The sequence below is a fragment of the Fringilla coelebs genome (assembly GCF_963513975.1).
Source record: "Fringilla coelebs genome assembly, chromosome: 1".
Classification (NCBI taxonomy): Eukaryota; Metazoa; Chordata; class Aves; order Passeriformes; family Fringillidae; genus Fringilla; species Fringilla coelebs.
In genome coordinates this window covers 13,106,135-13,133,250 of record NC_140028.1, presented here as the reverse complement: position 1 = coordinate 13,133,250, position 27,116 = coordinate 13,106,135, and the positions used below count along the sequence as shown (strand labels likewise).

At 42.5% G+C, this 27,116-nt stretch overlaps 2 protein-coding genes across 2 annotated transcripts in view; both read left to right on the top strand.

Moving 5' to 3' along the window:
- Positions 1 to 10,690, top strand: part of TBC1D31 (TBC1 domain family member 31) — a 22,450-nt gene extending 11,760 nt beyond the window's left edge. Inside the window, exons 12-22 of the mRNA XM_084220702.1 lie at positions 90 to 241; positions 826 to 1,005; positions 1,983 to 2,215; positions 2,823 to 2,972; positions 4,159 to 4,294; positions 5,153 to 5,227; positions 6,936 to 7,073; positions 7,908 to 8,102; positions 8,507 to 8,654; positions 9,692 to 9,808; positions 10,480 to 10,690. Of these exons, the coding sequence (XP_084076828.1) occupies positions 90 to 241; positions 826 to 1,005; positions 1,983 to 2,215; positions 2,823 to 2,972; positions 4,159 to 4,294; positions 5,153 to 5,227; positions 6,936 to 7,073; positions 7,908 to 8,102; positions 8,507 to 8,654; positions 9,692 to 9,808; positions 10,480 to 10,616 (1,661 nt within the window). The 3' untranslated portion in view covers positions 10,617 to 10,690. The remainder of the gene's footprint in view (positions 1 to 89; positions 242 to 825; positions 1,006 to 1,982; positions 2,216 to 2,822; positions 2,973 to 4,158; positions 4,295 to 5,152; positions 5,228 to 6,935; positions 7,074 to 7,907; positions 8,103 to 8,506; positions 8,655 to 9,691; positions 9,809 to 10,479) is intronic.
- A 3,546-nt stretch (positions 10,691 to 14,236) lies between these two features.
- FAM83A (family with sequence similarity 83 member A) lies at positions 14,237 to 24,352 on the top strand (the record flags this gene model as incomplete). Its single annotated transcript, XM_084210279.1, has 4 exons — positions 14,237 to 14,812; positions 17,588 to 17,755; positions 19,022 to 19,146; positions 23,809 to 24,352. The coding sequence occupies 4 exons, from the start codon at positions 14,237 to 14,239 to the stop codon at positions 24,350 to 24,352; spliced, it is 1,413 nt and encodes a 470-aa protein (XP_084066405.1).
- Positions 24,353 to 27,116: the final 2,764 nt, after the last annotated feature.

Here is a 27,116-nt window from a genome sequence, read left to right as displayed (position 1 = left end):
CCTGAAACAATCTTAATGCATCAGCTTGATAACCCAACTTCAAGGTTGTCATGAGTCTTTTGCTTTGGATTACAGTGGATTGTGTTCAGCTTGTTGTTCTCTTTCAGTTAATTTTTGCCAGCACTGGTTTGAGTACTTTCCCAATCCTCCAGTTAATGTCCTTGGTATGATGGAAAATGTTTTGGCACATCATGACAAAGAACTACTTCAGCATTTAATAAAATACAATGTGACTTCACAGGTAATAGTCTAGACAGCTTTTGAATACAAAAATATACTGCAGTGAATAATAGTGTACTGTTATTTTATTTTTATGTATTTCTAGTTTGGGGGATTTTTCATTAGATAACGGTGAATTATGTGGCAGTGTAAAGAATATATCATTGATTTCCTGTTGTTTTTCCTTGTCCATGATCATATGTATGCATATGAACTTTAGTTCTTTAGAAGTTGTTTGCTTTCAAGTCCACATTGCTTAAAAATCTACTCATCAAATTATAAATGTACCTTTTTTTAACATGGACATAATTGTGATGAATTAATTTTCTAATCCCTGTTTATCACTAGGGATGATTTTATCTTCACAAATCTAAACAGAACATTTAGACATCCAGTGAAATAAGAAATTTATTTGTGACCACCCCAGATTAACTTTGAATGTTTAGTGTAGGTGGGGAAACTTATCTTGAAATGTTCTGTTTATTTCCTTTTTCATAAATTACTAGATTCTTGGTATCTAAGGCAAGAAAAATCACATTGTTTCTTTAAAAGGAATTGTAAAATTGTACTAATGGATTATTTTATCAATTTTCCCAAATAATTTAGGTTTATGCTTGGCCTCTCCTAGAAACACTATTGTCTGAGGTTCTAACAAGAGAAGAATGGCTGAAAGCCTTTGACAATATTTTCTCCAACCATCCTTCATACTTTCTAATGATTGTCGTTGCCTATGTTATATGTTCCAGAGCTCCCTTGCTCCACTGTAATCAAGCAGCAGATTTTGAGGTAAACATTTGCATATTAAGTCAATCATGTGGAAAAGATGTATAAAGCATTGTATCTTTGTTAGACAGGTTACAGGGAGATCCATTTCCAAATTAATATCTGGTACTTGACAAATACACAGTAAATGAGTAAAACACTGAGCAGTTTCATGCAAGGATAACTTTAAAAGCTTTCATAAACTTTCTAAAGTCCCTGAAGGCCATTTTAAAAATTTCAGTAGTTCATCAAGCACAAAATAATTCTGTCTCTTTTTTGAGGATCTAGTATGGACTTCTGCCTCTGGAGACGATACACAATTATTCTGTGATGTTGTATCATTATCCTCTTGTCAGATTTTCAAAATTAGGCAGTATTATTGGATGTTCTCTGAAGCTAAATTAAAATGTTTCCTTATGTTTAATGTTCCATTGGAAGAGGATTCTTTTTCTTATGAAAAATCTTTGTAGGCAAACAAAGGGTTCCACCTCTAAAATGTGGTTATGAGCAGTCAAATTGACTGACATCAAGCAGATAACATTATTGCTGTGTTTAATAATGACCATTTAGAGATTTTCTTGGTAGATAAGATCTTTGACAGGAAGATTAGTCCTGCAAGAGGAGGAACTTCTAAGCTTCATGGCTGAACAATGAAAGTCAAGGCAGGTTTATCCAGTGGTAGGGGTCACTGTTGGACATTCTAAATTGACACCCAGCTTCCCAAATCCCTTATATAGCTGCCATTGGAAGGGAAGGAAAAGAACCACGGCATCCTTTCCCACCTTGAAGAATTTTAGCTCAAGTCACTTGAGCTGGTGATGTTTTATGAATTGGTAGGGAAAACTTTAAAAACTTTTTAAATTAACTGTTGAAATATATATCTTGCTATTTTTCATTATAGTTCCCAAATATGAGTATTATAAACAAATATCTATTTGTGTAAAAATACATAAAAGTGCATAATCTTGTGCAGAATGTAAATGGCAGCGTGTCTCTTACAGTATTTCTTTCATCATCGGAACAACGTGGACATTAATGTTGTGATTAAGGAAGCCTATCATCTTATGGAGGCTACACCTCTGGATATCCATCCACAGCATATGCTTGATGACTTCACACCACTGACAAAAGGACAGTACCCTGTGTTTAATAAATATCCCATGTTCATTGTGAATGATCAAGCTCAGAAATGGGAGAAGATCAGACAAGATGAAATTGAATACTTGCGAGAGAGGTATTAGTGAGAAATTGAAGACAGTCTCAGTCTGGGAAGGACAGGTGGACATCATTGCCTTTGTATGTTGTAATGTGTACTCTTGAGAAGAGAGATAAAAAAGGTCGGGTGTAAAGGACTTGAAATAGCTGCTAAAGGTTGAGAGTTACTTGGTTTGACATGTTTTTACATTAAATCATTAGTCTTAAATAAAAAATGTTTACTAATTAGCAGAAGATATTAGGCCACAAGTCACTGAACTTGGAAGCTCATAGCCAGAGCCTATACCTCTGTTGACCCTTTGGGGCCCAAGTTTTGAAGGGCCAGGAGTTCTTAGCTTGCTATTGAAATCAGTGGGTTCCATGATGCCAAGGCACCCTTAGAAACCAGGTTTTGTTAAGAATGTGAGGAAGAAAGTACCTGCACTCATCTGTAATGCCCTGTTATCTCTAACAGTCAGTATGGTAGCTCTTCCTCATGTACTTTGTCACTATGAAGGGGATGCCATATTCTTTCATGTCATCTCATTTCAGCAGTTCTTTGCTAGTACTGTCATCAATTTCAAAGTAATCAAGTAATTTCTTGATATTTGGTTTGAATGATTAACATGTGACCTCCTTCCATGCAGACAATTAGCACATGAATCAGAAGCCAAAGCACTGGAACAGAAAGTAGAGGATGAAGCCTGGTATCAAAAGCAGAAATTACTTCAAGAAGCTGATGAGCAGAGACAAAAAATCCTACTGGAAGAAGAGAAGTTGGCAGAACAGAGGCAGAGGTATTAGAATACAGGAAGCATTAGGGGTCTGGCTGCAGTAGCCTGCTATTATGTTTTTACCCATGAGTAAAGGAGAAATAACCACTAATTGGTATAAATTGTAATGTGGGATAACTGTGGTCTGGTGGGTCATATTTTGGTGTGGGAATTAAGTGATCTGGGTTGTATTGCTACCTCGTCTCTTACTCCCTGGAGGGAATACAGCAGATTAGAGGTCAAGTCACTTCATATTCTTGTCTCAGCTCCCAGCCATTTTTCTGGTTCCTTTGGATTTGGAAGTCTGTTAAACAGTCAACTGCTGTGTGTCTGCACACTGAGACTTCAGACTTGCATTGTGGGCACACCCACACTGCAGATACAAGAGTCACTTATAGCATCAGTGACTGTGCACAGTCTTGGACTTCTAGTGGATCTAGAAAAACAACTGCTTTGTGTATCAGTTTATAAGCAAAGAGTTGTGATGGTAATGAAGCTGAACTGTAAGTTTGTACATTTTGCAGTTGTGAAGGTTTAAGAGAATTTCCAACATCTCCATAATTTTTTAGATGAGCTACAGGCAATCATGGAATCATTTAAGTTGGAAATTACCTTTAAAATCATCAAGTCTAATGGTTAACCCAGCACTGCCAAGTTGACCACTAAATCATATCCCTGACCACCATATTTTTGAGCACATCTCCTAAATCTCTGTAACCTACAGAGTTGTTGGTTTTTTTGGTTTTTTTTAAGAGGACAGCAAGGCTTTATTCACAAACTAATCCTTGAGTTTCTGGTTTTGTTCCTTGAAAGAGTTTGATATTTACCAAATAAACTTGGGACTAATTTTGTGTAGCAAGAGGTACCAGGACACTGGCAGTTATTCTGAGTAGTTTCCAGTTTTGGATCCTTGCAACATTAAACTAGTACTTATTAAAGTGGAGCAGAAACAGGGCACAGGACTTGAAAGCTTAATTGGAGATATTGCCATTAGAAGATGTGTGTCTGTGAATTTAATTTTGTCTCATAAATGAAAACTGGACATTTTACAGGAAAGAAAGCAGCCATCCTAAGCTTTGTTAAGCTGGAGATGAGCTCATACTAATTAATGGCTAACTGCATTGTGTGTTTGTGCTCTTTGGTACTGACCTTTTACATAAACAGTATTATTTCTGTTATTTGTTTATTTCTGTTCATTTTGGCCTTGAAGGCTTGCTGTGGTGAAAAGAGAACTGGAAGTAAAGGAACTGCAACTTTTAGATGCTTCAAGAAGGCGTTTTCTGAACTACCAGCAAGATCAGCTTCAAATGGAACTGAAACATCTCGATGATGAAATTGCAAGAAAGGTGGAGCATTGCTCAAGCTATTCTTTTCTGCAAGATTTAATAGGGAAAATAAACAAGGGGAAAAGGCATAACTAAAATTTTAGTTGATACACTGTGATTTGTGAGCCCAGAGGTATATTTAGCATGAGGTGGACTGCTTGAAGTAGTAAATGCATTATTTAACAGTTAGTGGCAGTGTTGAAAAATGTAATGAGCTCCTTAAAGTGAATTCTCAGCTGTCTGTGGGCTGTATGTCCAGATTGCAAATTAACTCTGCCATTGATTGAGAGGCTCCACAGTGGCCTCTGGCCCGGCCTGGCTCTGCTTCCAAATCCCTAACCCAGGCACCTGGCATGCAGTTGTGCCATGAGAATGGTGCTGAGAATGGAAGGGTTTGCAACTCATGGGCACTTACTGAGCCTTTGCAGATCTATTCTTTGTGTCTCAGCAACACACTTTGCAGAGCACATTGCAGCTGGGTGGCTGTTTCTGCAGTCAGGGCATTGTAACACTCCTTAGCTCCGGCTCAGCTCAGGTTCTGCCAGGTGCAAAGCAGCCACTTCTTCTGGTGCCCACTGTCCTCCACAGCATTCTGGCTTCAGAGACTTCCTTTCTCGATTCAGAGCTGCATTTGGCAGGTTTTTAACATTAGTTCAAGACCAATATTTCCCTAGCATAGCTTGGCTAGATGCAAAACTCTTCTATGCCTCTTCTCCACCTTGCCCTGTGCTTTTGTTATGCAGTATTTTCCATTCTTCATATGACAGAAAAGTAACCAGAACTTAGGGACATGAGGGTATGGACATTCTTTTTGATAATGTTTTTTTAAAGCAGAAGAATTTCTTTACTGTATTTCCATGTGTTTCTCTTCTCCACAAGGCATCTATGAGACAACAGGAAACAAATGTTGTCCAAGATATAGAACCTGAATCACAGAAGCAGATTTTTGAACAGGTAATTATTGGGGAACTATACTAAATACAAATATTTAATGGTTGTTCATTTGAAGTTCTTGGATTTGATTGTGTTCATGCAGCCACACCTTGTGAGGAGAAATGGGGGCCTGGTATTTTTCTCCTTTTGATAAAAGGAGATGTTGATAAAAGCATTAACACAATTCACTATTATTTTGTACAGTTTTGGGTGAAAATAGTAATAACCTCCCCATTTTATTATTCTTCTCTGCTGAAGTATCATTTGGTTGCTACAGGGTTTAGTTATGGGCTCAGCTACTTGAGGGAAGTGAGGAACATGTAAATAAGAAGTAAGTGTATAACAATGTGTTCCTCATCCAGAAACTCCCACCTTTTCATCTGTGATATCCAGACATATCTGCATTTTCTGGAGAGAACAGTATAGCAGATTGATGTAGGTGATGAAAAAATGTCTAGTTGCCAACAACCTCATTAAGCAAAAAGGAGTGGATGGTTCATCAGGAATGTGCGGTTCCTTTCTGAAATGACTGATTTATTCAGAAATATGGCTATTCAGTAATAAATGGCTTTAATCAGTAATTCTGTTTAAAGTTAAATTTTAGTTAATTATTATAAATAATTATTATAAATTACTGCAAAGCAAGGATGCCAGTGCAAGGCTTTAGAAATGTTCATTTTGATTAAAAATACTCAGTCAAGTGTTTAGAAATCAAAACTACATGTACCCATCTTGGGTATGTGTAGATCTAATGGAATAAAGGAGAAGCAGACATCCAGCTTTCTGACCCTCATTTTGAAACATGTCAGTTTATGTTTGGGTTTTTTAAAGCTTTTTGTCATAAACTTGTTATCATCCATACTGAGCATGATTGGGCTAAATTTCTGTTAGCATTTATTTATTCAATACACAGCCAACTGTATTGTGGCTACATTACACAAACCAAACTAAGCTCATTTGTATTCCAGTACATGTAAAGTCAGCTCTCTAAGGAGCTAATTCTGCAGTGATCATCCTCTCTAGGCTAGAAAGGTAGCAATTATTTAACTAACTGAGGAGCTCTGTTTGCCCACAAGAGTGTGTGCAGACAAGCTTTCCCTGCACTGTTTCGCTGCCATCAGTGAGGGTCCCTATGCCAGCTTCAAAGGATGTTGACTTTGCCTCAGTTGCTCAGTAGATTCTTACAGGCCTGGGAAGGGGCTTTAACTTTTGCAGAAAATTGTGTAGATGTGCCCTGGTGAATGTGAAGAAAAGGTGGTAAGCTAAAATGCTGTTTCTAGGTCTGTTGCTGGGTTGTACTACTTCGGCAAATCATCTCTGCGTTCAAGCCGCAGATGTGTTTATTACAAACCCCAGTGCCATGAAACACACTTTATAGTTATGAAACATTTTGGGGTTTTGGCTAAAATTTGCCATAAATTGCAGAATATTTTCATGATGAATCGAGTTCATTTAGGTTGGAATTCTGCTTTTATTCTCCACAGTAATCTGGAGAATGGAATTTCATCCCTTGTCATGATTCAGGCCACTGTTATGATTCATCTAATTCCAAGTGGATAAAACAGCAGGGTCCATGACTTTTTTGGACAGTTATGATATGTAGTGGGATGAGATGTGTGGATATATTCAAATACTAGTTTAATGAAATTTTAATAAATGTTAAAGAGATGGAATTACCAATGTGAGCTTGTAGCTTAGTAACAATAATTTTTGTTTGTGTGCTTGGTAGCATTTAATCAAAGACCAAGAGGCAGTTACAAAGGAAATGAAAGAAGAGGTGGAAGCCCATCGAAGAAAGGTTGATCTGGAAGACCAACGTGTTCAGAGATTGATAGAAATAGATAAAGAAATACAGAAAGCTCAAACAGTAAGATGATTTGATCTTAACATGTGTTCTGGGGAGTCAATATGCTAACTTATACAAGTAGTACTGGTTAATAGTATTTTAACTGTAATTAGCTAGTTCATGTCCATATGGAAATATTTTATAAAGAAATCTAATTTCTAGATACCTGTATAAATAGATTAAGATTCTATGTTTAAAGTTTTGAGATTTCAAAAAATCTGACTGAAGTGTCCAAACATCTGTATAATATTGAAATTGTCTGGACCTGCCAGAAATATTAGCTTTCATTTTTTTACTTCTCGAAACTTAGAAAGCATGTAAGACTCAAAAGTGCTTTTCAAAACAAGTCATCCTCCTGATAAGGAACATGTTTTGTTTGTAACCATAACGAAATAAAAGACAGCCTCAAAGGAGATTTCAGTTGTAGTACTTGGCAGGAAATTCAGCTGTAGAAGCTGTCTTCTAGATCACAGTAATGAATGTCTGTAGCTTGACATTAGGAATTGCTCAGATTTTCAAGCTCAGAACTTGTAACTGCACAGTTGGAAAAATAGTTGCAGCTATCCCACTGCCCATATGCTTGGCATCTGCATTTGTGTATTGTCTAGAAATAAACATATGGGTCTGAATTTTTGTAAACAGCATTTGATTTTTGGAAGCAGATGGATGTGGGTGAAAGTATTGGCATTCAGGTATCAATCTTATGTCAGCTGCACCTGTTAGTGCAGCTAGTGGCTCTAGCAGGGACATCTGACAGTGATCCTGGAGAACACCTCAGTTTGTCTTGCCTGGTCTGTAGGTAAGGCTGTGCAGTTGGAATAGACTTAATTTTTGGTAAGAAAGGTGTTTTATTAGGTGGCTGAAGAAAATTTAGCCAGAGCTGAGCAGAAGCCCACTGACACTGACTGGAGGCTGCAACCGCAGCGGAGACCCAGGCACGATGACCAGGACCAGGAGAAGTGCTACAGAGAGATTGTCAAGCTCCTGCATGACAACAGGGTGAAAGAAGCTGAACTGCTGAAGGCCATGAGGGAGACAGAAGAAAAAAAGGTATTTGCATAATTTCTTTTCTAAGTGGGCCTGGCAAAAATGTAACCACCTATAACAGGGAGTGCAGAAAGCTGAAATGTATTCGAGAAATATTTTGTTAGAATTCTCCTTTTCTGTTTTGACTGTGAGTTTCTGGAAGCATAAGAGTGAATTGGTAAGGATGTTTTAGCCTTAGGAAAGCATATTCCTATTTCTGTAAGTTCCTCTCATTTTTATTCTCTGACCCAAGACTTTCTCCAGATGTTTGAATGAGACATTTTTCAAAATGAAACCTTCACACAGCTGACTACCATATTTTGATTTTAGGGTGAAGTATAATCTGTAATAATTCAGATGGGTCTATTTGTTGCTTTTTCCTTGCAACACATCTGTTGAAGACATTTAATATCTCTGTTGCACCACAGGAAGATGTTGTACAGAATAAAGCCCAACTGGAGGAAGAGCAGAAGGCTGCTGCTGCTGCAGATGGGCACAGGAAGCAGTTCTTAGATGACAAAATGAATGATGAGTTAGAATTGGCTGAGAAGCTGCAGAGGGAAGATGACTGTTTTGGTGAGCATGTAGATAACACAATTCTGTGTGGATGTTGGCATGAAGCATTCAATGACAATACAAATGAACTGTCCAATATTAGGGATAAACTTAAGCATAAGTCCTTTACTAAGCACTCCATAAGTGCTTATTGGCAGTATTCTTTCATCAAACAGATATATCTGTTTTCTAAGGCCAGACTTAGAAAGAAATCTCAGTTTGATACCCATCAAATGCAGCAATATAAATGGCATTTTTGTAGGAGCACAGGTCTAGCTCACCTTAAAACAATTGTAAAATTGCATACATTAGAAATTTTCTGTCAAATAATGTTGTCCTGTGACATACAGTATTATACCAAGAAGTGGTATAATACTGACATACAGTATTATACCAGTAAGTGCTTTTTCCAAGTGTTTGTTACAAACAAACAAACAAATGTCAACACATTTATGTGCTTCCAGAATTTGTCAGTACATCCTTCTCAAGTTCTGCATTTGTATGTTTTGCAGGTATTTCTCCGACCCCCCACCATGCTTCCAAGACTTACATAAAATTAGTGATTAATATTAGGGTTAGGTGATTAGTATTGCTTTGGGCAAACTTTTTCAGCCTTTGTCCTTATTTACCTAATGTCTTAGTATGGAGTATTTTGCAACTGTGCATAATTAAAATGGGTGGCTCCTAAAACTACAAGCATGAGTAGCCATATTCCATATGATCCTAGTGGCCTATTTGTCAGAAGATTAATTATATAGGAAGAAACAGCACATGTAATTTTTTAAAGAGCTGTAATTTCTTGAAGGGAATTTTAAGAAATTAATGAAATTACAGAGCTGTAATTCCTTAAAATGAAATGCTGTGATACATAGCTTTGACCTGAAGAGTAGAAACTTTGACCTCTAATTCTGAGCAAATTGTACTTGCCATTAACTGGAGTGGGTGATTGTTCTACCTTTGCTTCCTGGAGAAAAACTGTTTTACCTCCAGCTAGAAAAATACACTAGAAACTTCAATATTTTTAATTTACAAAGAATTCTTCTTTCCATTTCCCACAGAGAGACTGCACGATTTAAAGGCCAGGTGTACAGAGAGAGGGGTAGAAGTCCAGCAGGTGCCAGGGTCTGGAAACATCTCTCTCGATGATTTGTCTACATTAGCATCATCACCACACAGTAAGTTTTTAAGTTAGGAGTCTCTTTCACATTTAGTTTCAGAGCACTGCTGTAACACCCAGCTGTGGGATTGAGCCATTAGTTGTGTAGGTGTTTAGTGGATAGTAAACCAGTTTATTGTTGTGTTCTCTTTCACACCTGTGCAGAAAATGTCTTTGCTCCCAGGGATGGCACAGGTAAGAAGTAACTGAAGTGTGTCATGTTATGAGAGTGGTTCTAGTAAACTTCAGCCTAGTTTAGTTGCATTCTGACCTGATCATCTTACCCATGCTTTTCCTGTCGTCACAGCTGTTTATGGTTTGGGAATGTTGAGAGGCTGTAGAGCTGTCTTTCATCAAAATCTGACTGGGAGTTATAGTCAAGAATAAGTCTAATTTCCTCTGGTCTGTCCTAGCTAGTCTGGCAGTGAAAGCAGTTCCAATTCCAGTGCACCTTATGTACAAAAGGCTGCAGGCAATGGGAACCTCTGGACCTGCTGTAGCCCCCATTAGCATCTGACCTGGTATCCAACAGAGGCATTGCTTTCAAAGAGCTTGCTCTTACCAGTCTGAGGGCTGCCTCACATCCAGTGGTACCAGCATTTCTGTGCCAGAGATGTCTGTTTTCCAACAGGTATTTGTAGTGTTTATAGCAAACCACTAGTTAAGTTTCTTGCACTTGGTTGTCTTTAGACAGAAGAGGAGCAGAGCTGGCACGCCAGGAGCGGGAGCTGATGGCAGAGGTGCGGCGGCTCAGACGAAGGCTCGCCTCACGGGCCCGAGCCAGGCTCCCTCCAGCTCCTTCCCCAGCTACAACGTGGTCACCTTGAGATGATTTGCTCTGGACCTTAGCTGCACTTTGAAATTATTAATCAGTGAAAAGCTAAATATGTATAGTGTGATTCAGGAGGGATCATAGACTTATTAAAGGCTTTTGGAGATATTTTTATATAAGAATAAAATCCTAGCTAGAAAATATGTCTTTTGTTTGTAACCTTCTTGTTATTTTTTACTTCTAAAATAAACTCATTTTTTACCATTAAGATACTGAATGTGCAGTATTTGTATACTTCCTTTTTTTTGGTGGCTGCCCTGACGTGAAGAAACAAACCACTGTTAAAAACGTTGGTTTTGTCAGTGATGTGGAAGTGGGTTCTACAAGTTGCAGCAGGGAAATTTGCAGTCAGAGAAAAGAATCCTTTCCAGCGAGAGCCAAACACTGAAACCAAGGCCCAGAGAGGGTGTGGAGCACCTGCTGCTGGAGATGCATGTAGTTGTTACACATATTAGCAAACTCATTTCATGAGAAAGAATGGGAGAGAGGATCTAAACAAATACCTTGCTCTTCGTAGTGCTTGTGGTACTGATGGCTAATGCTTTTGACCCAAGTCAAGAACATGATGTGGTGTTACAGTAAAAGGGAATAGGGCAAAGTAAATTAAAGTGAATCATCCATAATTGCTACACACAGTGCTGATACAGGGATAGACTTGGCCCTGTGAAAATATGACGACTGGGATCTTAATTTGTTCTGCTTCCCCTGGGGTTTTGCTGATGCTCTCAGGGGATCAGTATGGGAGCAGGACTGCTGGTTCTGGCCCTGGGGGCTGAGGCACCGGGCAGACCCAGGATGATACCTCTAACCAGCAGCTTTTTGTCACCTGGGGTGGGGAACAGCCTCTCTTCTTCTTGTTAAATTACATGAAAACCTAAAAGCACAAAGGTACTTGGTTTTCCTTGCCCTAATGTCCTCTGCATCTGGAAGTAGAAAGAGTCACATTAGTAGCGACCAGGATCCATCGAAATGTCATTGCAGCCCTCAGCAGAGTGTGGAGAAGAGGCACCATTCCTTTTCAAAGGGAGAAAAAAGCAACAAGCCAGGATCATCTCAGAGGCAGAGGAAGTTAATGAGAAAAATTGTCTTTTTATGATTATTGTCTTGGAGATTACATATAATTATTTCTACATTTAAAGGGAAATAATAAACCCGCTGATGTTTTGGCCTGCACCATGGGCTATGTGTGTATGTGCTTATGGTTTGTAAAAGGTAAAGCTGTAAATGTGCATTAACTGGAGCGTTTCTCGCAGGCGGGGCCGGTGTCCTGCCGTGTCCCCACAGTAGCTCCTGGAGCCGGGGCAGCCACTGGGCACAGCCTGGCCCCGGGAGTGCCCACTGCCCCGCAGGAGCCATTCCCCGGCGCCCACAGCCCTGCACGGGCTGGCAGACAGCCCAGGGGCTGCAAACCGGCTGCCAAAAGCTGCAACAATTGCAGAAGTTACAGCCGCGAGCCCAGCTACCGCAGAGACAGGCCCGTGACCTGGAGCCGCCGCTTCGGAAATCACGACCAGCACGGCTTGGGAGCCACCGACCGGCTCGGAGCGCGGTGTCGTGCGAGCTTGTCGCCGCTAAAAGCGCGGGGGAGGCGGCCGAAAGCAAAAGAGCTGCCCGCCTTTGCCCCGTGTGAGGATCGAACTCACGACCTTCAGATTATGAGACTGACGCGCTACCTACTGCGCTAACGAGGCGGCTGATTGGACTGCCTCCGTGAGGACTCTCGGTCCTGCCGCCGACCTCGCTCCCGCCGGGGCCACGGAAGGACACGGCCCAGCCCGGCCCGGCCCCTCCTCCACCCACACCGCTCCCAGCGGGAGGGGACCTGTGCTGGCCGAGCGGGGGCTCTGAGTGATCCTGTGGGCCCGCAGCGTGCCAGCGGGGCTTCTCTAGGGTGACAGTGTGAGGTTCCGTAGTATAACCTGTGAGGAGCCCCGGCCGTGCCCATCTGGGGGACCAGGCTGACCCTGAGGGACACCGGGGTGACCATGAGAGATCCTGGCCAAGAGGGGAGGGCCGTCCCTGGCCCCGATCGGCGTTGGCAGGGCACAGTGCTGCATGTCAGGGTAATTAGATGGCATCATTTTCGGCCTAATTGCGCAGAACAGGTCAGGCGATAATTAGTGACTTTCGGCCGCGTCTGGCAGCTGCGGGCGGATGTTGGGGGCGGAGGGAGGGTCGGGGTAGTTTTTAAAATCACCCCAGAAACTGAGGACGGCCCCGCCACCGCCCCTCCTCGGCCCCACGTGGTCGCTCCGGGATTAATATCCGAGCCATTTCATACTCTTCTGTGTTTCGTACATCTTTGTCTCATCTTTACGTGTGATTTTTATTCCCCCACCCCAAACGGCACCTGACATAGCCCCAGAATCTGTGAAGCTGCCCTGAAAAACTGTCCCTGAAGACACCCGTGCTCCCGACCCAGGCCGGCGGGACCCTCTCCCTGCCCACCCACGGCCTCAGCGGCCCTCACAAGAGGCCGGGCCGGCACATCCCCCGGATCCCGCATCCCTCTGGAGCCGTGGCACGGACACAGGGCTGCCGGGCGAGGCCAGCCCACCCGCGTGCGGGAAGTGTGTCACACGTGGCGCTGCAGCCAGGCACGCACACAGGTATGGACACCTCGGGCAGGGGCTGCCGCCCCGCCTCTGCTCGGTCAGACCGGCCGGCCCGGCTGCCCCCGGGCTCTGGCCTGTCGCCCCGCTGCAACCCGCGCCTCCATCCACCTAATGACACAGCAGGGAGCTGCCACGGGGGCAACGTGACTCCAGAAGCTGCAGCCTGGGAAAAAAAAAAAAAAAAAAGAGAAGAAAAGAAAAAAAAAAAAAAAAGAACCACCACCAAAAAAAAAAAAAAAGCCTTAAATGTGCACAATCAAGTGATGAGTGTTTGTATTTCTGATGCTTTGAGGCCAGCTCACAACCCTCCCTCCACGTAATATTCAGGATGTTTGGGAAGGGGTATTTTTCTTTTAATAGGATGGCGTAGTCACAAAGCTTTAAAGAAATAAGTGAGTGAATCGTCTATGGTAATAGCAACATACTCCGGACGGGGCACAGTGACGAAGTTCACATCTATTGTTAAGCCTGCCTGGCAGCATGTAGGTGCAGAACAGAGCCCATGACCCTTTTTGCTGTTTTGAAGCCATGGACATGGCTGCTGTCTCTGTTCCAGTTCACCATCAGAGCTGTTTTTTCTCCCTAACGAATACTATGGGAAGACAGAGAAGCCTCAAGCTGTTTTGAAGATTGTGCAATGGTGCTTGGGAGCCTACCTGCTTTTGCTTGAGTGCTTTCCTCACTCATATTTCACAGGATGCGACAGGAAGGGAAATACAATCGAATCCGACGGCCGTGGTAAATTTGACTCGAATTCTTCGTATGCCCTGGGGCTGAGGTGGGTGCCTCTCAGATAAGCAATCTAATCAGCTTTGCACTTGTGTCCCATCTGGAAACAGATTGCTGCCGGAGTACACCAGCACCTGAGAAGCAAGCTTCAGGTTCGTTTTGAAGATAATTGTACAGACAAATTCAGGGAGTGTGAATTTGCCTGTGGTAATAAGATCTCTTTATTTTTATTCATAGTTAATTCGTTCAGCCGAGGTGATTTCATGCCAGAATGCAGTCCTCAAACAAGAAGGACGATTGCACTGCCTATGGCACGCATATGCATGGTGCCTGCCCGGCAGATCGGCTGCTGCGACAAAGAGCCATGAACCACCCCAGACATATGGGCAAGATAAGGAAGAGGCTGGAGGATATCAAGAACCAGTCCCTGAAGTTGACAAAAGTGGACTTCAGCCACAACGAAAGCATAAGATTGGCCACGGACGCCTTCTTGGATGGTGGGACAGACTCTTATCTCGAAACTCTGAGCAAAGAGGGTGAGGTGGATTTCCTCTCCTCGGTGGAAGCTCAGTACATCAAGGATAACGCCCGGGAGTCTTATTATGCACAGGAGTCCCCAGGTGCCGACGGGGCAGCCGCACCGAAACAGAACGACGCTGGGTCACTGCCTTCGGGGACCTACTTCCCCACCATTTCTGACAGCAGTGAGCCGGCTCTGCTCCACACATGGATTACTGCAGACAAGCCCTATTTAAAGGAAAAATCCACGGCCACTGTGTATTTCCAAACGGAGAAGAACAGCAACATTAGAGACATCATACGCCGGTACATCCACAAGACCACTCAGGTATGAGGAGAGAATTGTTCCCTCTGCACTTAGTTCTTTCTTGCTCTTACAAACTCAGGTGAACATGGTGTTTAATCCAAGGCAGCCCTGTGCATTGCAGTGTAGCTTTGCCGTAGAAAGTGCCTGTGAAGAGCTTGTTGTTGAACACAGGCAGTGCTTTTTAAATTTTTTTTTTACTCACACCAGGATTTTTTAATGTTGGTGACTTAAGAAAAAGCATTCCCTCTTCTCTCTTGTAACCTCCCATTCACCCAGTGGATTAAATGTGCTGCAGAAAGGGCAGCTTGGCTCTGTCCCTTCTCATGTACCACCCCAGCAGGATGGTGTTATCTGTTCAGACCACTGCACCATTAATGAGAATTAAGCCTAAGTGAGCTCTCAGCCATTAGGAATTGTTCAAGAGGATTTGTGGGAGATGTGGTGAAGGGGAGGCCAAAGAAAGGCAAGTATGTCTGGTATGTCAGCAGCCATCCGCAGAGGAAGGAAATTATCCAGAAAATACACCTTTCATCCTCAATATGTTGCCTGTATCAGTTAAAATGTCATGTGGGCTCCATACAGAGATTCTGCAGTGTAACTTGGTATGTGGGAAAGGTGCAGGTGCCTCTGACTACATACAGGTGGTGGAGGCCACAGAGGTGCCAGCCACAAGCCAAAGCCAGGCTGCCCACATTCTGGGAAACCAGCAACTGAGCAGCTGGAGGTGGGACAGAAAACTGATGTCATCTGTGTTCTAGCAGCTCTCTTATTTTCCTGGAAAAAAAATTTGATACTTCAGGGCTGTGTTTACCATCATCCAGGTGTTTTGCCCTTATATAAATTCAAAAGAGCAACAGCAGTTCACCCAGGAATGGTCAGGAGCCAAGCCAGGATGCAATAGTGCTGTCCAGCACAGACTTCTGAGCTCTCTGGATTCTTTCCACTGTGTTATTCCCCTTCAAGGGCAGGTGCTGGCCCTGATAACACAGAGTGTAATGGCAGGGGAGAAGGATCCCCATTGACAACTGCTCTCTCAAAACCTACAAGTGCTTACCACACCAGTGGAACTATAGACCAGTCCTTTTAAGCTGGAGGCATCAGAAAGATGCAGGAACAGAAGAAATGTCATTGGAATAATAAAATAGGCATCAGGTAAAATATCAACCCAGAACAATTTTCTGTCCCAAGAAGAGAAAACTTGTAGGCAAAACTTGAGAAATGTAATATAAACCCCTGGTCCACATGACCTTCTTAATAATCTAATTTACATTACAAGAGTGTGCTGAAGTGACACTAACAACATAAATTTGTGAACTGCTTTTTTGAGCACGGTTTTCCAATGGCACCAGTTGCTAGCTATCATCTGGAAAGGGTCCATCCTGGATAGTCTAGTATTTGATATATGCATTACAAAATAAAATAACAGAATGAATACTGTGTTTATGGGTTATCTCAAACTGCAAAGGATTGCCAAGGTATGCTACAACTTTAACACATTTGTGGAATTGGTGCAAATCACAAAATGAAATTCAGGCATAAGAAATGAAGAATACTGCAAGTAAGAGAGGAAAGTCAGGTACAGAAATATAAATTGGGAACAGGTGGTAAAGAGCTGTACCAGAGAGAATAGTCTGGAGCTGGGGCATTAGCAGGAAGTGTGGATGTGAGATGTTGGACATAATTGTGCTTACCTAGCCATGGCAAAGCTCTTTCTGAAGCACCAGGCTTTGGCAGCAGGAGGAAGGTGTGGGATCCTCACTGCTCCACAAATAGTTTGGCTGCGTGAAGAGGATGATGGCTGCACAGGATGTGCCTGGTCTTGTAGGATATCCTCATGGTGGCAAGGGGAATAAGCTTACTGTTAGGTGTGGGCATAGGCTTTGGAGTAAGATTCAGAGCAAGCTGGAAGCAGTTGGTCAGAGAGATGTACAGAGATGCTGTAAAGTTTGTTTTGATTGAAGTTGATATCCCATGAGCAGTTATCAAAGGTTGCCTCTCCAGTCAGTGGAGAAACAAGCACCTCCTGAAGGTAAGTCAGGTAATAGCTGGGCTGAACTGACCCTCTCCATGGGCAACAGCAGACATCAGACAAGACCAGCACTTTCTAGTATGGAACTGGTTTTATATCACATTTACAGTTCCCTTGATCCACACTGGCTGCAGGCTGTGCATTTAAATAGTTGTCAGGGTTTTTATGCCCAGTCCTGAGACTTTTACAGTATTCTGCCAGTTGTGAACTGGGGAGCATGGATGTGTGATTAGATTCTAACAGTTAGTTTATAAATAAGTGTTTTAAAAAAATATGGAGCTGTTGGAGTCTATCACCCCACCAACAACAGGGTGAAGCTTTTTAAAGCCAGGGCTGTCCAGGTGTAAATCATAAAAGAGAAAGCATCATCCAGGGATTCTTGCTGAATGTGTGTGGCTTATGACACCTAGTGAGCCTTGTGGAAAGGGCTATGGTCTTTTATTTAGCCACATCCTTATAATTTTCTGATAAGTATTTCAATATATTTCCTAGTGCTGAAATCTCACCTACAAATTCATATGTTATCTTGTCATATGCCATGTGTTATATTGGCTTTATATGAGGAATAAAACAATGAGGCAATATGTTTAATCAATTTAATGATTCAGGCACTTAGAGGGAGAAAACCAGAAAAAATATCCACATATAACTAAATATTTGTGTTTATTGGAATGTTTTTTAAACAAGTGAACTACATCACAGTGTCCTCATAGCAGCCTTAAGTGATGTAAATTGACTCTGCTAATGCCTCTGCTCTTTTTCTGAAGGTGTTAGCCATTGTGATGGATGTGTTCACAGACACTGAGATTCTCTGTGACCTCCTGGAGGCAGCTAACAAGCGCATGGTCTTTGTCTACCTGCTGCTCGATCACAGCAGCGTAGATCTCTTCTCGGAGATGTGTGACAAGCTGCAGATTTCTGAGGATCTCTTCAAGGTACTGTGGTTCTGTGAAGCTCTTAGGCTGAGAGCTGTGTGCCTAACTGCAGGCACTCTGAGCTAGAAGCATGGTTATGCTAGGGTCAATCCACCTTCTAATTAAAAGGGTGCAAGAGATTTCCTGGGGTAGTGTTAGCACACCCAATTCCTCTTTGAAGGTGCCTACATTTTCCCATGGATATTATAGAAAGATAAGGCATTTCCATTAGGTCCCCAGATGAAAGTAATCTTGGCCCTGAAGTCTTAAAACAGGACTTAGATTTCCCTAGTAGAGTTATCTAACATAGGCATTAGAGCTGCTTCTGTTTAATAGCTCTGCAGCAGCTGTGGTCTGGCAGCCACAGGGACAAGGTGCACAAAACTCTTCTGCATAGCCATAGCTTGGCTGCACTGGGAGGTTTCTGATAAAATGTGTTAAAGCTCTTTTAAAATTTTAACATTTCTGATAAAATATGTTAAAAACTCTCAAATTTAGGTGGCTGTTAGTTTAATCTGCCTTCATCTCTGTCAGAAGGAGCTGGCTTTAAAAGAAGCCCTCCTTGGGTTTATTTCAGTTGTTGCTTGAGATGCTGTAGAGCTCCTATGGCATCTCCCTGGGGATGGGTGAAACTGCAGAGGCCACAGACCTCTGGAATGGCAGCTGTGGGTGCACAGGAGACCTGAGGGCATCTTACACATACACCAGACACCTGGTTTTCAACAGCTGAATTCCATCCCAAATATATAAAGAAGCTGAAATTAATAATGCATCTTCATAAATGCTTGCATGCCTGTAAACCCTCACTCCTCAGGAGTGTGTGTCCTTGCACGTGTGTCCTTGCAGGCTCAGATGGATTGGAGGAGCAGAGGTTTTGCCCTGCTGTGTCATGGCACAGGCAATGTAAATCAAAGGAGTATACAGCTACAGCAGATTGTGCCTGGGGTGTCAGTGGAAGGCAACAGGCTGCTCCCAGCTATGGACACATCTGTGCTCCTTTTGCTGGGGTAGGGTCAGTTACTGTCACACAGCTCAGCTCCACCTGCATGAGCTTCCACGCAGGTTTATATCCCCAGTGCAACAAGTAACCCCTGGCAAGTGGTTAGGTTAAAAACCTTGGCTAGGTTTCTTCTGGACACAAACCTTCAAATATCACATCAGAGAGTCCATAAAGAAATTTGACTTTGGGGCAGTGAAGAGCTAAAGGCAGGGGGGTAAGAGGGCCCTCCCTGTCTGATTTTTAATTAAAAATTCATGTCATTCACTCGATTTTATTTTTATTTACAGAATATTTCAGTCCGCAGTGTTACTGGAGAGGTTTACTGTGCCAAGTCAGGCAGGAAATTTTCAGGAAAAATTCAAGAAAAATTTCTTATCTCTGACTGGAGATATGTGCTCTCAGGATCTTACAGGTGAGATAAGCCATTGCACTTCATCTCTAGGTATTCGTTTATGATTTTTAATACTTCTTCCAAAAAAAAGTGACATGGAAATCTTTGTAAGGTAAGAAGCTTTTGTTTAACAAAAAGCACCTCATGTTTTCAAATATGTGCCAGTTTTCCAAAATCTACTTAACTTGCTTTAAAGCTGCTCTTAGTTCTTTATGGAGCATGGGTTTTAATTTAAATGTTCAGAAACTAATGTAAACAACTCTGCCAGTGCAGCCCTGGGGCAAAACTAGAAATGTGTACAGCTTAATATTATGCTTTCCTCATTGTTAGGGTTCTCAAGTGTTGTGATCATGAGACATGATACATTTCTGTCTCCCTCGGGATCCCTTAATTAGCATATGTCACTCAGCTTATCTAAGGATTTGTTCTTCATATGACAAATTCAGTGATTAAAGGTAAAACAGAAATACTTCAGAGACTTACTGTTTTTCCATGTGTTTCATTAACAGCTAGGCACTATATATCTACATAACTGCTGTACCTTTGTGTTTTCCCTTTTAAAAAATTTTCTTTGTGTGTTTGTTTTGTTTGTGCTGCTGTAATTATTTCAGGTAGTGGATATAGCATCTCAACAACTGGATTTTTAAGTAAGATCCTAGATCCTCTGGTCAGGGAATTTCAGGAGACTGAGCTTGCATCAAATAAATGAAGTTTCTGAGCGTCATGGCTACATAGATATGTTTCACAAATGACCAAGTGTATCCTAGAAATCCAGGTACAAAAATACAAGAGGTGATTATTTAATTAAAAGGATGTGATTATTTTTCTTAATCCCAGTTTACAATTTGGAAGTTTAAATGCCTCTGGTCTGATAAAACTGTGCCACCAGGAAGTTTACAGAACTACAGTAATGAAGGAAAATGTGAATTTGTCGGGATGGGCTGCAGGAGCTCAGATGTACACTAACACAGGCACCCACTTTTCATTCCATTTCCAAATGAACCACCAGAAAACTCAGTGGACACTCAGGGTTGGAGTTTTTTTAGTTGACTGTTCTTTTGTTTTCTTGTTATTTTGGGTGTTTTTTAATCCCTGGTCAAAGATGTGTTAAAATCCAACAAAAGACTCGTATAGAGTGGAAGTGAAGGATGTGTGGGAGAAGGACAGAAGATCTATTTTCTTTGACCAAGAAGCTTCCTCTTGGCTTTTCTTCAATACCAAAAACACTAAAAACACCTGAAGTCCTGTGCAGTCACTTCTGTCTTTCTCTAATGGTGCTGAATACCTTCTAATCTCAAGTACCTTGTCAAACTATGTAATTCCATATCTAGCACTCAAACAAAGAGGGTGGTGAGGAACAAATGTATTTAAAACTATGAAAAACTATTTAACTTCAGCACGTTCAGCACCAGTTTGCAATTCACATGGGTTATAGCTGGCTACCAGTTTATGTGGCATTTCTTGCTAGCTCTCACTTTATTAACCTGAAAGATTTTTGTTATGCCTAAATCTTATCCACCAACCTCTTCGGGTCTAAACAAGAATGATGTTGAGTGAAACACTCAAACTCTTCTGCAATGCATTTGTTGGAAATCACATTGGAGTAGATCTTAAAACTGATACAAAGATTTTAAAATACAACACCAAATTTCACCAAAGTGCTAAGCTCTGCATGGTAGTTGTAATAATGGTGGGGGGAACAGGCTGAGGAAATAAAATAGCCCTTCAGGACATACTCTCAATTTTTATTGCCAGTGTCTATGGTAAGGGGTTAGAATGCAGTATTGCTTTTTGCTGCCTCTGTGTCACTCTACCCCATCCTATGGAAACTGTTATTCCATTTTTTAAATGACTTTGAAATTAGATAGTGCATGAGCTCACCATTCCTAAAGAAGGCAAAATGAACACAGCAGAAAGCACAGACCTTGACCCCCAGGGGCAGCTGAGGATCTCCCTGGCTGCCACTCTGAAAGCCACTGGCCTCTTCAGAGTCAGCATCTAACAGCTAACACAGACATGCTTTTCCAGGAGCATCACTTCAGGTGGGGCAGTTTTCTCCAACACAGGTTATCCACCAGCAGGCAACATGAACATCTGGGGTAACCCAAACCTGAGCCCAGTCCGTCCTTGCTGCTGTTTCAGATTCCATGGGTGTTTGCTGCTTGTGCCTGCAGCATTGTGAACACAGGGATGAGAACATCCCTTCTGAACTGCAGCTCCAGCGGTGCAGAGGACACCCATTATAAAACAAGTCCAGTGCTGAACAGGAGAGGTGGGATTTGCCTGAGACCATCATAATTGAGAGTGTCTGTAACAGGACATAGGACACAGCCCTGGAAAGATGGCTGAGCAGTATCTATCTGTGTTGGCCCCAAGCCAGACATCATTTCTTTGTGCTTTCTCTTCTTTTGATGGGCCTCACCCAAAAAAACCTGGGAGAAAAGTGATCCTTCTGGGCAGGTGGTGACAATAACAGACTTCTCTGAGCCTGTCCCAAAAGGGCACTCAGAATTGTAAACTAAGAAGCAAAACAAGGCCTAAAACCTAAACAATGCATTTTCTCTTGGATGATAACCTGTTAAGTCTTTAAGCCAAGTTTTGTTTTGTTCTCCAGCAAAGTACAAAGGCTGTAAATTGCTGTGACTCACTACACAACAAGTCCACAAGCGTTTGTCTATAATCACAAAGATCTTACCTTGCAACTTTGAGCTGACCCATTTGCCATCAGTTCTTGGAGAATCTCAAGAACTGATATTCATTTGATCTTTCTCTGTTTACAAGGGTTACAGGTAAAATCAATGACCCACAATCTAGTATCTGTCTGTTAAGTACTCCAGGAAGATACATGTGGGAGTAAATTATCAAAATTGGGCAGAACAGGTTTCTTCCTCTGATTCTGTTAGGCTTTTAACAGCCATTTAAATGTATAATTGATTTTTATTTCTGTCTAATAAAAGAAATTTTATAAACTAGGTTTACCTCTAGCACATAAAGTATAAACATGATACTTTAGACCTCAGCCCTTTCATGAGTTTGTAACCTTCAATATAGATATCCTAGAAAAATTGTGTGCATTTTAAATTTATTCCTGACCTATTGTCTCTTTAACAGTTAGATAAGGATATGCAAGGGTTTAGAGGGCACTGCTCAGTGAATAAAGGCAATGTTGAGCTGGCACAGCAGATGTTACACACCCAGCAGGGAGTTAGCTTGCTCTTTACCTTGGCTCCCAAGGTTTTGTCCATTTAGAATGATTTGAACACAGTGGATGAGAAATACCTGAGTTTTTGTAACTTACTATGTGTTTTTATGTCCAATCATAAAATGTACAGTATAAATTGTATGGGTGCCCAGTGGCATTGAACTGATTTCTTCACTCCTCCCCCTGCTCCTAAAGTGACAGTATAAAATCACTGTATACCTCAAACCCAACCCTCCTTAGGAATGCTCTGGACAAGCAGATGTAAATTGTCTGTCTTACTGCCTCAGTATCAGCTCAGGCTGTCAGTCCCACTGAGCTTCACAGGAGTTTTATCAAAACATGACAAGATTTTAAGTGCACACACCTACAGCCAAATCTGGCTCTCAGCAGCCCTTGTGCAAATCCAGCGTAGCTAATAAAGTCACACAGGAATAACCATGGCAGAGCTTTGCCAACACAGAATAATCTCAGCTTCAAATCCAGCACTGCTCTCTATCCTCTGCTGCACAGCTCAAGCCCTGGTCAGTTCAGGGAGTAATTACATTTCATTCTCTCAACTATGCTCATTTTATTGGTGGTGGTGCTGCTGCTGCTGCTCAGACACGGCAGCCTGCACAACACAATCAAGCTGGCTTGTGGTTTTATAAAAGCACAAATTTATATTTGCTGAGTGGATTAGGGAAGCACATAAAAGAAAAATGATTTAAAAGCTGTGGGTTATCCTAAGGTGTGTCTCTGAACTACCAGAATTAAAACTATTGTGGTGTTTCTCCCTTACTTTATAGCAAAGTAGTACATTTATTTTCGGAAATGCTGTAGGAAATAATTGTAATTTCATTTTCTCTGTAGTGAAGAAAACAAGCATTTGTCAGGTGTGGCAGCTTCCTTTGTGGTATGGGATGTGACAGGAAGGTTGGGTTTTTAAGTGTTTCTCTTGACCAATACAGAAAGATTTTGGAAAATGAAAACAAAGGATGGTTCTTTTTTCCTAGTCTTTATGATGACACTTGGAGTGGCTGAGAGTTACCAAGTGGAATAGCATGATGCAGGGTACAAGGTACAATTTATGTGTGTGCAGATAAGATGTGGCAAGACCTGAATTTAAGCATTGTGCATGGAAGAGAGGTCCCCAAAAGAGGGGTCTAAACTCCTTTCCATGGAACAGACACACATACCTTGGGTATTGTATCTGACATTTATCCGTGCAGTGGATCTGGATCACCACTCCCTTCAGGAGGTTGCATAACGTTGCAAGGTTTCTTGAAGGTTTTAGAGGCAGCTGCAATAACAAAGATTGATCCAAGTTAAAGAGCACTGATGTGAACTGACCTGAAATTCAACTTCGACACCATCTTCATCTTGTGTTGAGACAAGAAGCTTCAGCAGTAAAACACATTTGCCTATCGCATCACCCCTGCGGGGGATCTGCAGTTCCTGATGGCCAGTGTTAACTCTAACCCTTACCTTGTCTCTTCTTCCAGCTTCACGTGGCTGTGTGGCCAGGTTCACCGCAACCTCCTCTCCAAGTTCACGGGCCAGGTTGTGGAGCTGTTTGACGAGGAGTTCCGGCACCTGTACGCGCTGTCCAAGCCCGTGCGGGGCCCCAAGACGCCGCCGCGCAGCCTCCCCTTCCTGTTCAGCCGCAGCTGGGCCCCCCCGCGCAGCCTCCCCTACAGCGAGGAGGGCAGCGCCAACACCCTGTCCGACTTCAGCAGCCTCTCAGCTGGGAGCGCCCACCAGAGCAAGCAGACCCCCCGAGCGCTCATGTTCAACAGCAACTTCAGCCCCCAGTCACCTCTCCAGCGAGTCAACTCCTTCCACAGCTATGTCTCATTCACTCCCCCGCCTCCACAGAAGGCCATCCAGCCTAACTACTATCAGCCACACTACATGGCCGAAAACACCACAGTTCCCTATAACAACATGAACGTTTACAGACCTATAAGGCTCAGGCAAGAGGAACCGAACAGGACAGGGTTAAGCTCATCCTGGAGATGCCTCCACAAAGCTAACCTGTTTGCATAATAACCACCTTGTTTGGAAATCCAAGTAAATATAGTGAGGACCTGTTTAGCAATCACTTGTGTACTGATGAATATAGAAATTCTGTATAATACAAATGAGGATGATTTCAAGCCTTGTTTTGTTGCTTATGGATGCTTCATTTCCCTGATTAAAAAGCCAAGGCTGCTAATGTGTGAACCTCAGGTGCATCGGGATCCCAGGAAGAGCACATCTGAATAGTGCTGCTCACAGTGCAACACTGCTGCTGCCTGTCACCTGCCCCTGGCGGCATATAGAAGGACAGTAACTGTTTTTCTTATGTCCAGGAAACTGAAAGGGGGTAATGCACAGTTTACTACTATGCATTTTATGCATTGAATAAGGAGACTGAAGGCTGCTATTTCTGTGGCATACAGAGACAAAGCTGGGACTAGCAGGATACCTTTCTGCTCTCATCAAACTTTAATCTTGATTTATGGGGGGCTGTCTCTGGGCTGGCAGGGAAGCACAGGTCCTGCCACAGCACTTAGAGCTCTCTCTGCTTGAGCTGCACAGCAAGGACTGCTGTTCCCAAGGATTCTTAGGAAGGAGCCTGGTACCCTTGACACGGACTGAGACCGACAGTTCCGGTTGTGGAAGACACATTCACCCCACGTTCAGTTCCACTCATCAGCAACACGGGTGTGTCCCAGCACACCTGGTTACAAAGCTCCAATCCTACCAGCTCAGGGCAACTTTCCTTATGCAGAGCGGCTGTGAAGGTTCAGACTGGAAAATGAAGCTGAGTTAAAGAAGCAAAGTCCGACTAGTAACACACCAGGACTGAGTTCCAATTCATTTAATTGCACATGGATCTTTGAAATCCTTTTTCTGGTCATTTGATTGAAGGTGAAGTTAGAGATACCGCTGAGTTCTTCATGGCCTCTAATTTTTAAAGATAAACTGGGTGTCTGTAGTGCCCATGGACTGGAGTTACAAAGGGAGTTACAGAGGTTCAGCAGCTTGAACCAAACCAGAAAAGCTTTCTGCCAAATAATCCATGAAAACTAAGGAAGCTTCTGTAAGCAAAAGTAAGAAAATTCATGAAACAAAGGATTTCCATCCAAAGTTACCAAGATGCCTAACAGCTGTTGATTTATCAGTAGATTTTTTGTTCCACACCTGCTTTGTATTGTTTTTCATATGCCTCCAAGAGAAAACAGAACCCGAAACACATTTGCTCTCCTGGCCTGTTTTCCCTGACTTCTCACCTGCTCAAAAAGGAATACAATTTAATTATGTAGACTGTGGATGATGATAACTGTATGCAGGTGAAGAAGGTTCCTCATCCTTGGAAGAGCAATCATTTTGGAAGCATACCTATAAAGTTTAAAGAACATTATGAAAGGTACAGGATGGAAACATCCTGCTCTAGCTTCAGTATGGGTGTTTTAACCAGTAATACCAAATTTTGGAGTCCATAATAATAATAATAACCATTGCATATAATTGTAAATTCTGTACATAGCAACATTTTTTGGATTCCTTGGGGAGAAGGGAAATTTGATTTTCATTCCTATGATAATTCTACTTAATTATCTGAATATAGCAACCATTCAAATAAAAGAGAATACTTTTTTCTTCATATTCTATTGCCTGCCCTGTTCATCTTACTCTATTCCCTTTCAAAAGCTGAATGAGTCCCGTGCAATCAAAGCCCAGATGAAGAAGAAACAGAAAGAAGAAGAAATCAACAGGAATAGAATTAAGGTGTCCAAAGAGACTAATTAAGATTTTCCTTCTAAATGTGGTTTATTTCACTGATCCTGTTGTGGCCCACCTGGGGTGGTACAGAGGGAGATGTGTGTAGGAGTTCATAGACCTTGATTTTCTCAGGCCATGTGAAGTCCATGAAGGAGCTCTTTTCACCTCTGTGGGGCAAGACAGTTTGCCTACAAAAGTTTTGGATAACATTGCTAATGAAGAGTAGGTAGGGGTCAAGCTAATAATCCAGAAGGACTACTGTGAGTTAATTTCAGCTGGATCAGGAAAACAGCTTGTGTTGGTTCAGACAACATCTGAACTGAACATCAAGTGAATGAAATTTCAGTTTTGATGGAAAACATTCAGTTTACAATGTCAGCAATGAGTTATGCTAAAAATCCTAACAGGCCCTCACAACTTCATGATAAAGGGCAACGTTCCTAGGCAGCTGCAGAAACTGTCAGGAAGGCCGTGGCAGGTGCTGACCTGCCCTGTCCATCACGGCAAGGGAAGGGCTCCGATAAACTCGGCTACCACACCGTGCACCCTCCCCAAGTCTGAGGATGACAGCAAGCTGAGTGCTGCAGGTGAGTCACTTGAGGGAAGGGATGTTGTACAGAGGGAGCTGGACAGGCTGGAGGCCCACATGAACCCCATGAAGTTCAACAAGGCCAAGTGCAAGGTCCTGCACCTGGGCTGGGGCAGTCCACAGTACCTGTGCAGAGCAGGGGGTGAATGGATTGAGAACAGCCCAGAGGAGAAACTGGGAATACTGGATGGTTTATTGGGCATGAGCTGTCACTGTGCACACCCAGCCCAGAAGGCCAAATGCACCCTGGGCAGCATCCAAAGCCCCATGGGCAGCAGGGCCAGGGAGGGGATTCTGCCCATCTGCTTTGGTCACTCTCCGAAGTGACTCAGGTTCTCATCTGGGCTTTGCTGAGCCCATTGCATTCCCCTGCTGCCCTCCTATTTTGTCCTGTTTTGTCCTGTTTTGAAGGAAGATGATCTTAGTGGGGCTAAAAAGCTTCAATAAATGTAG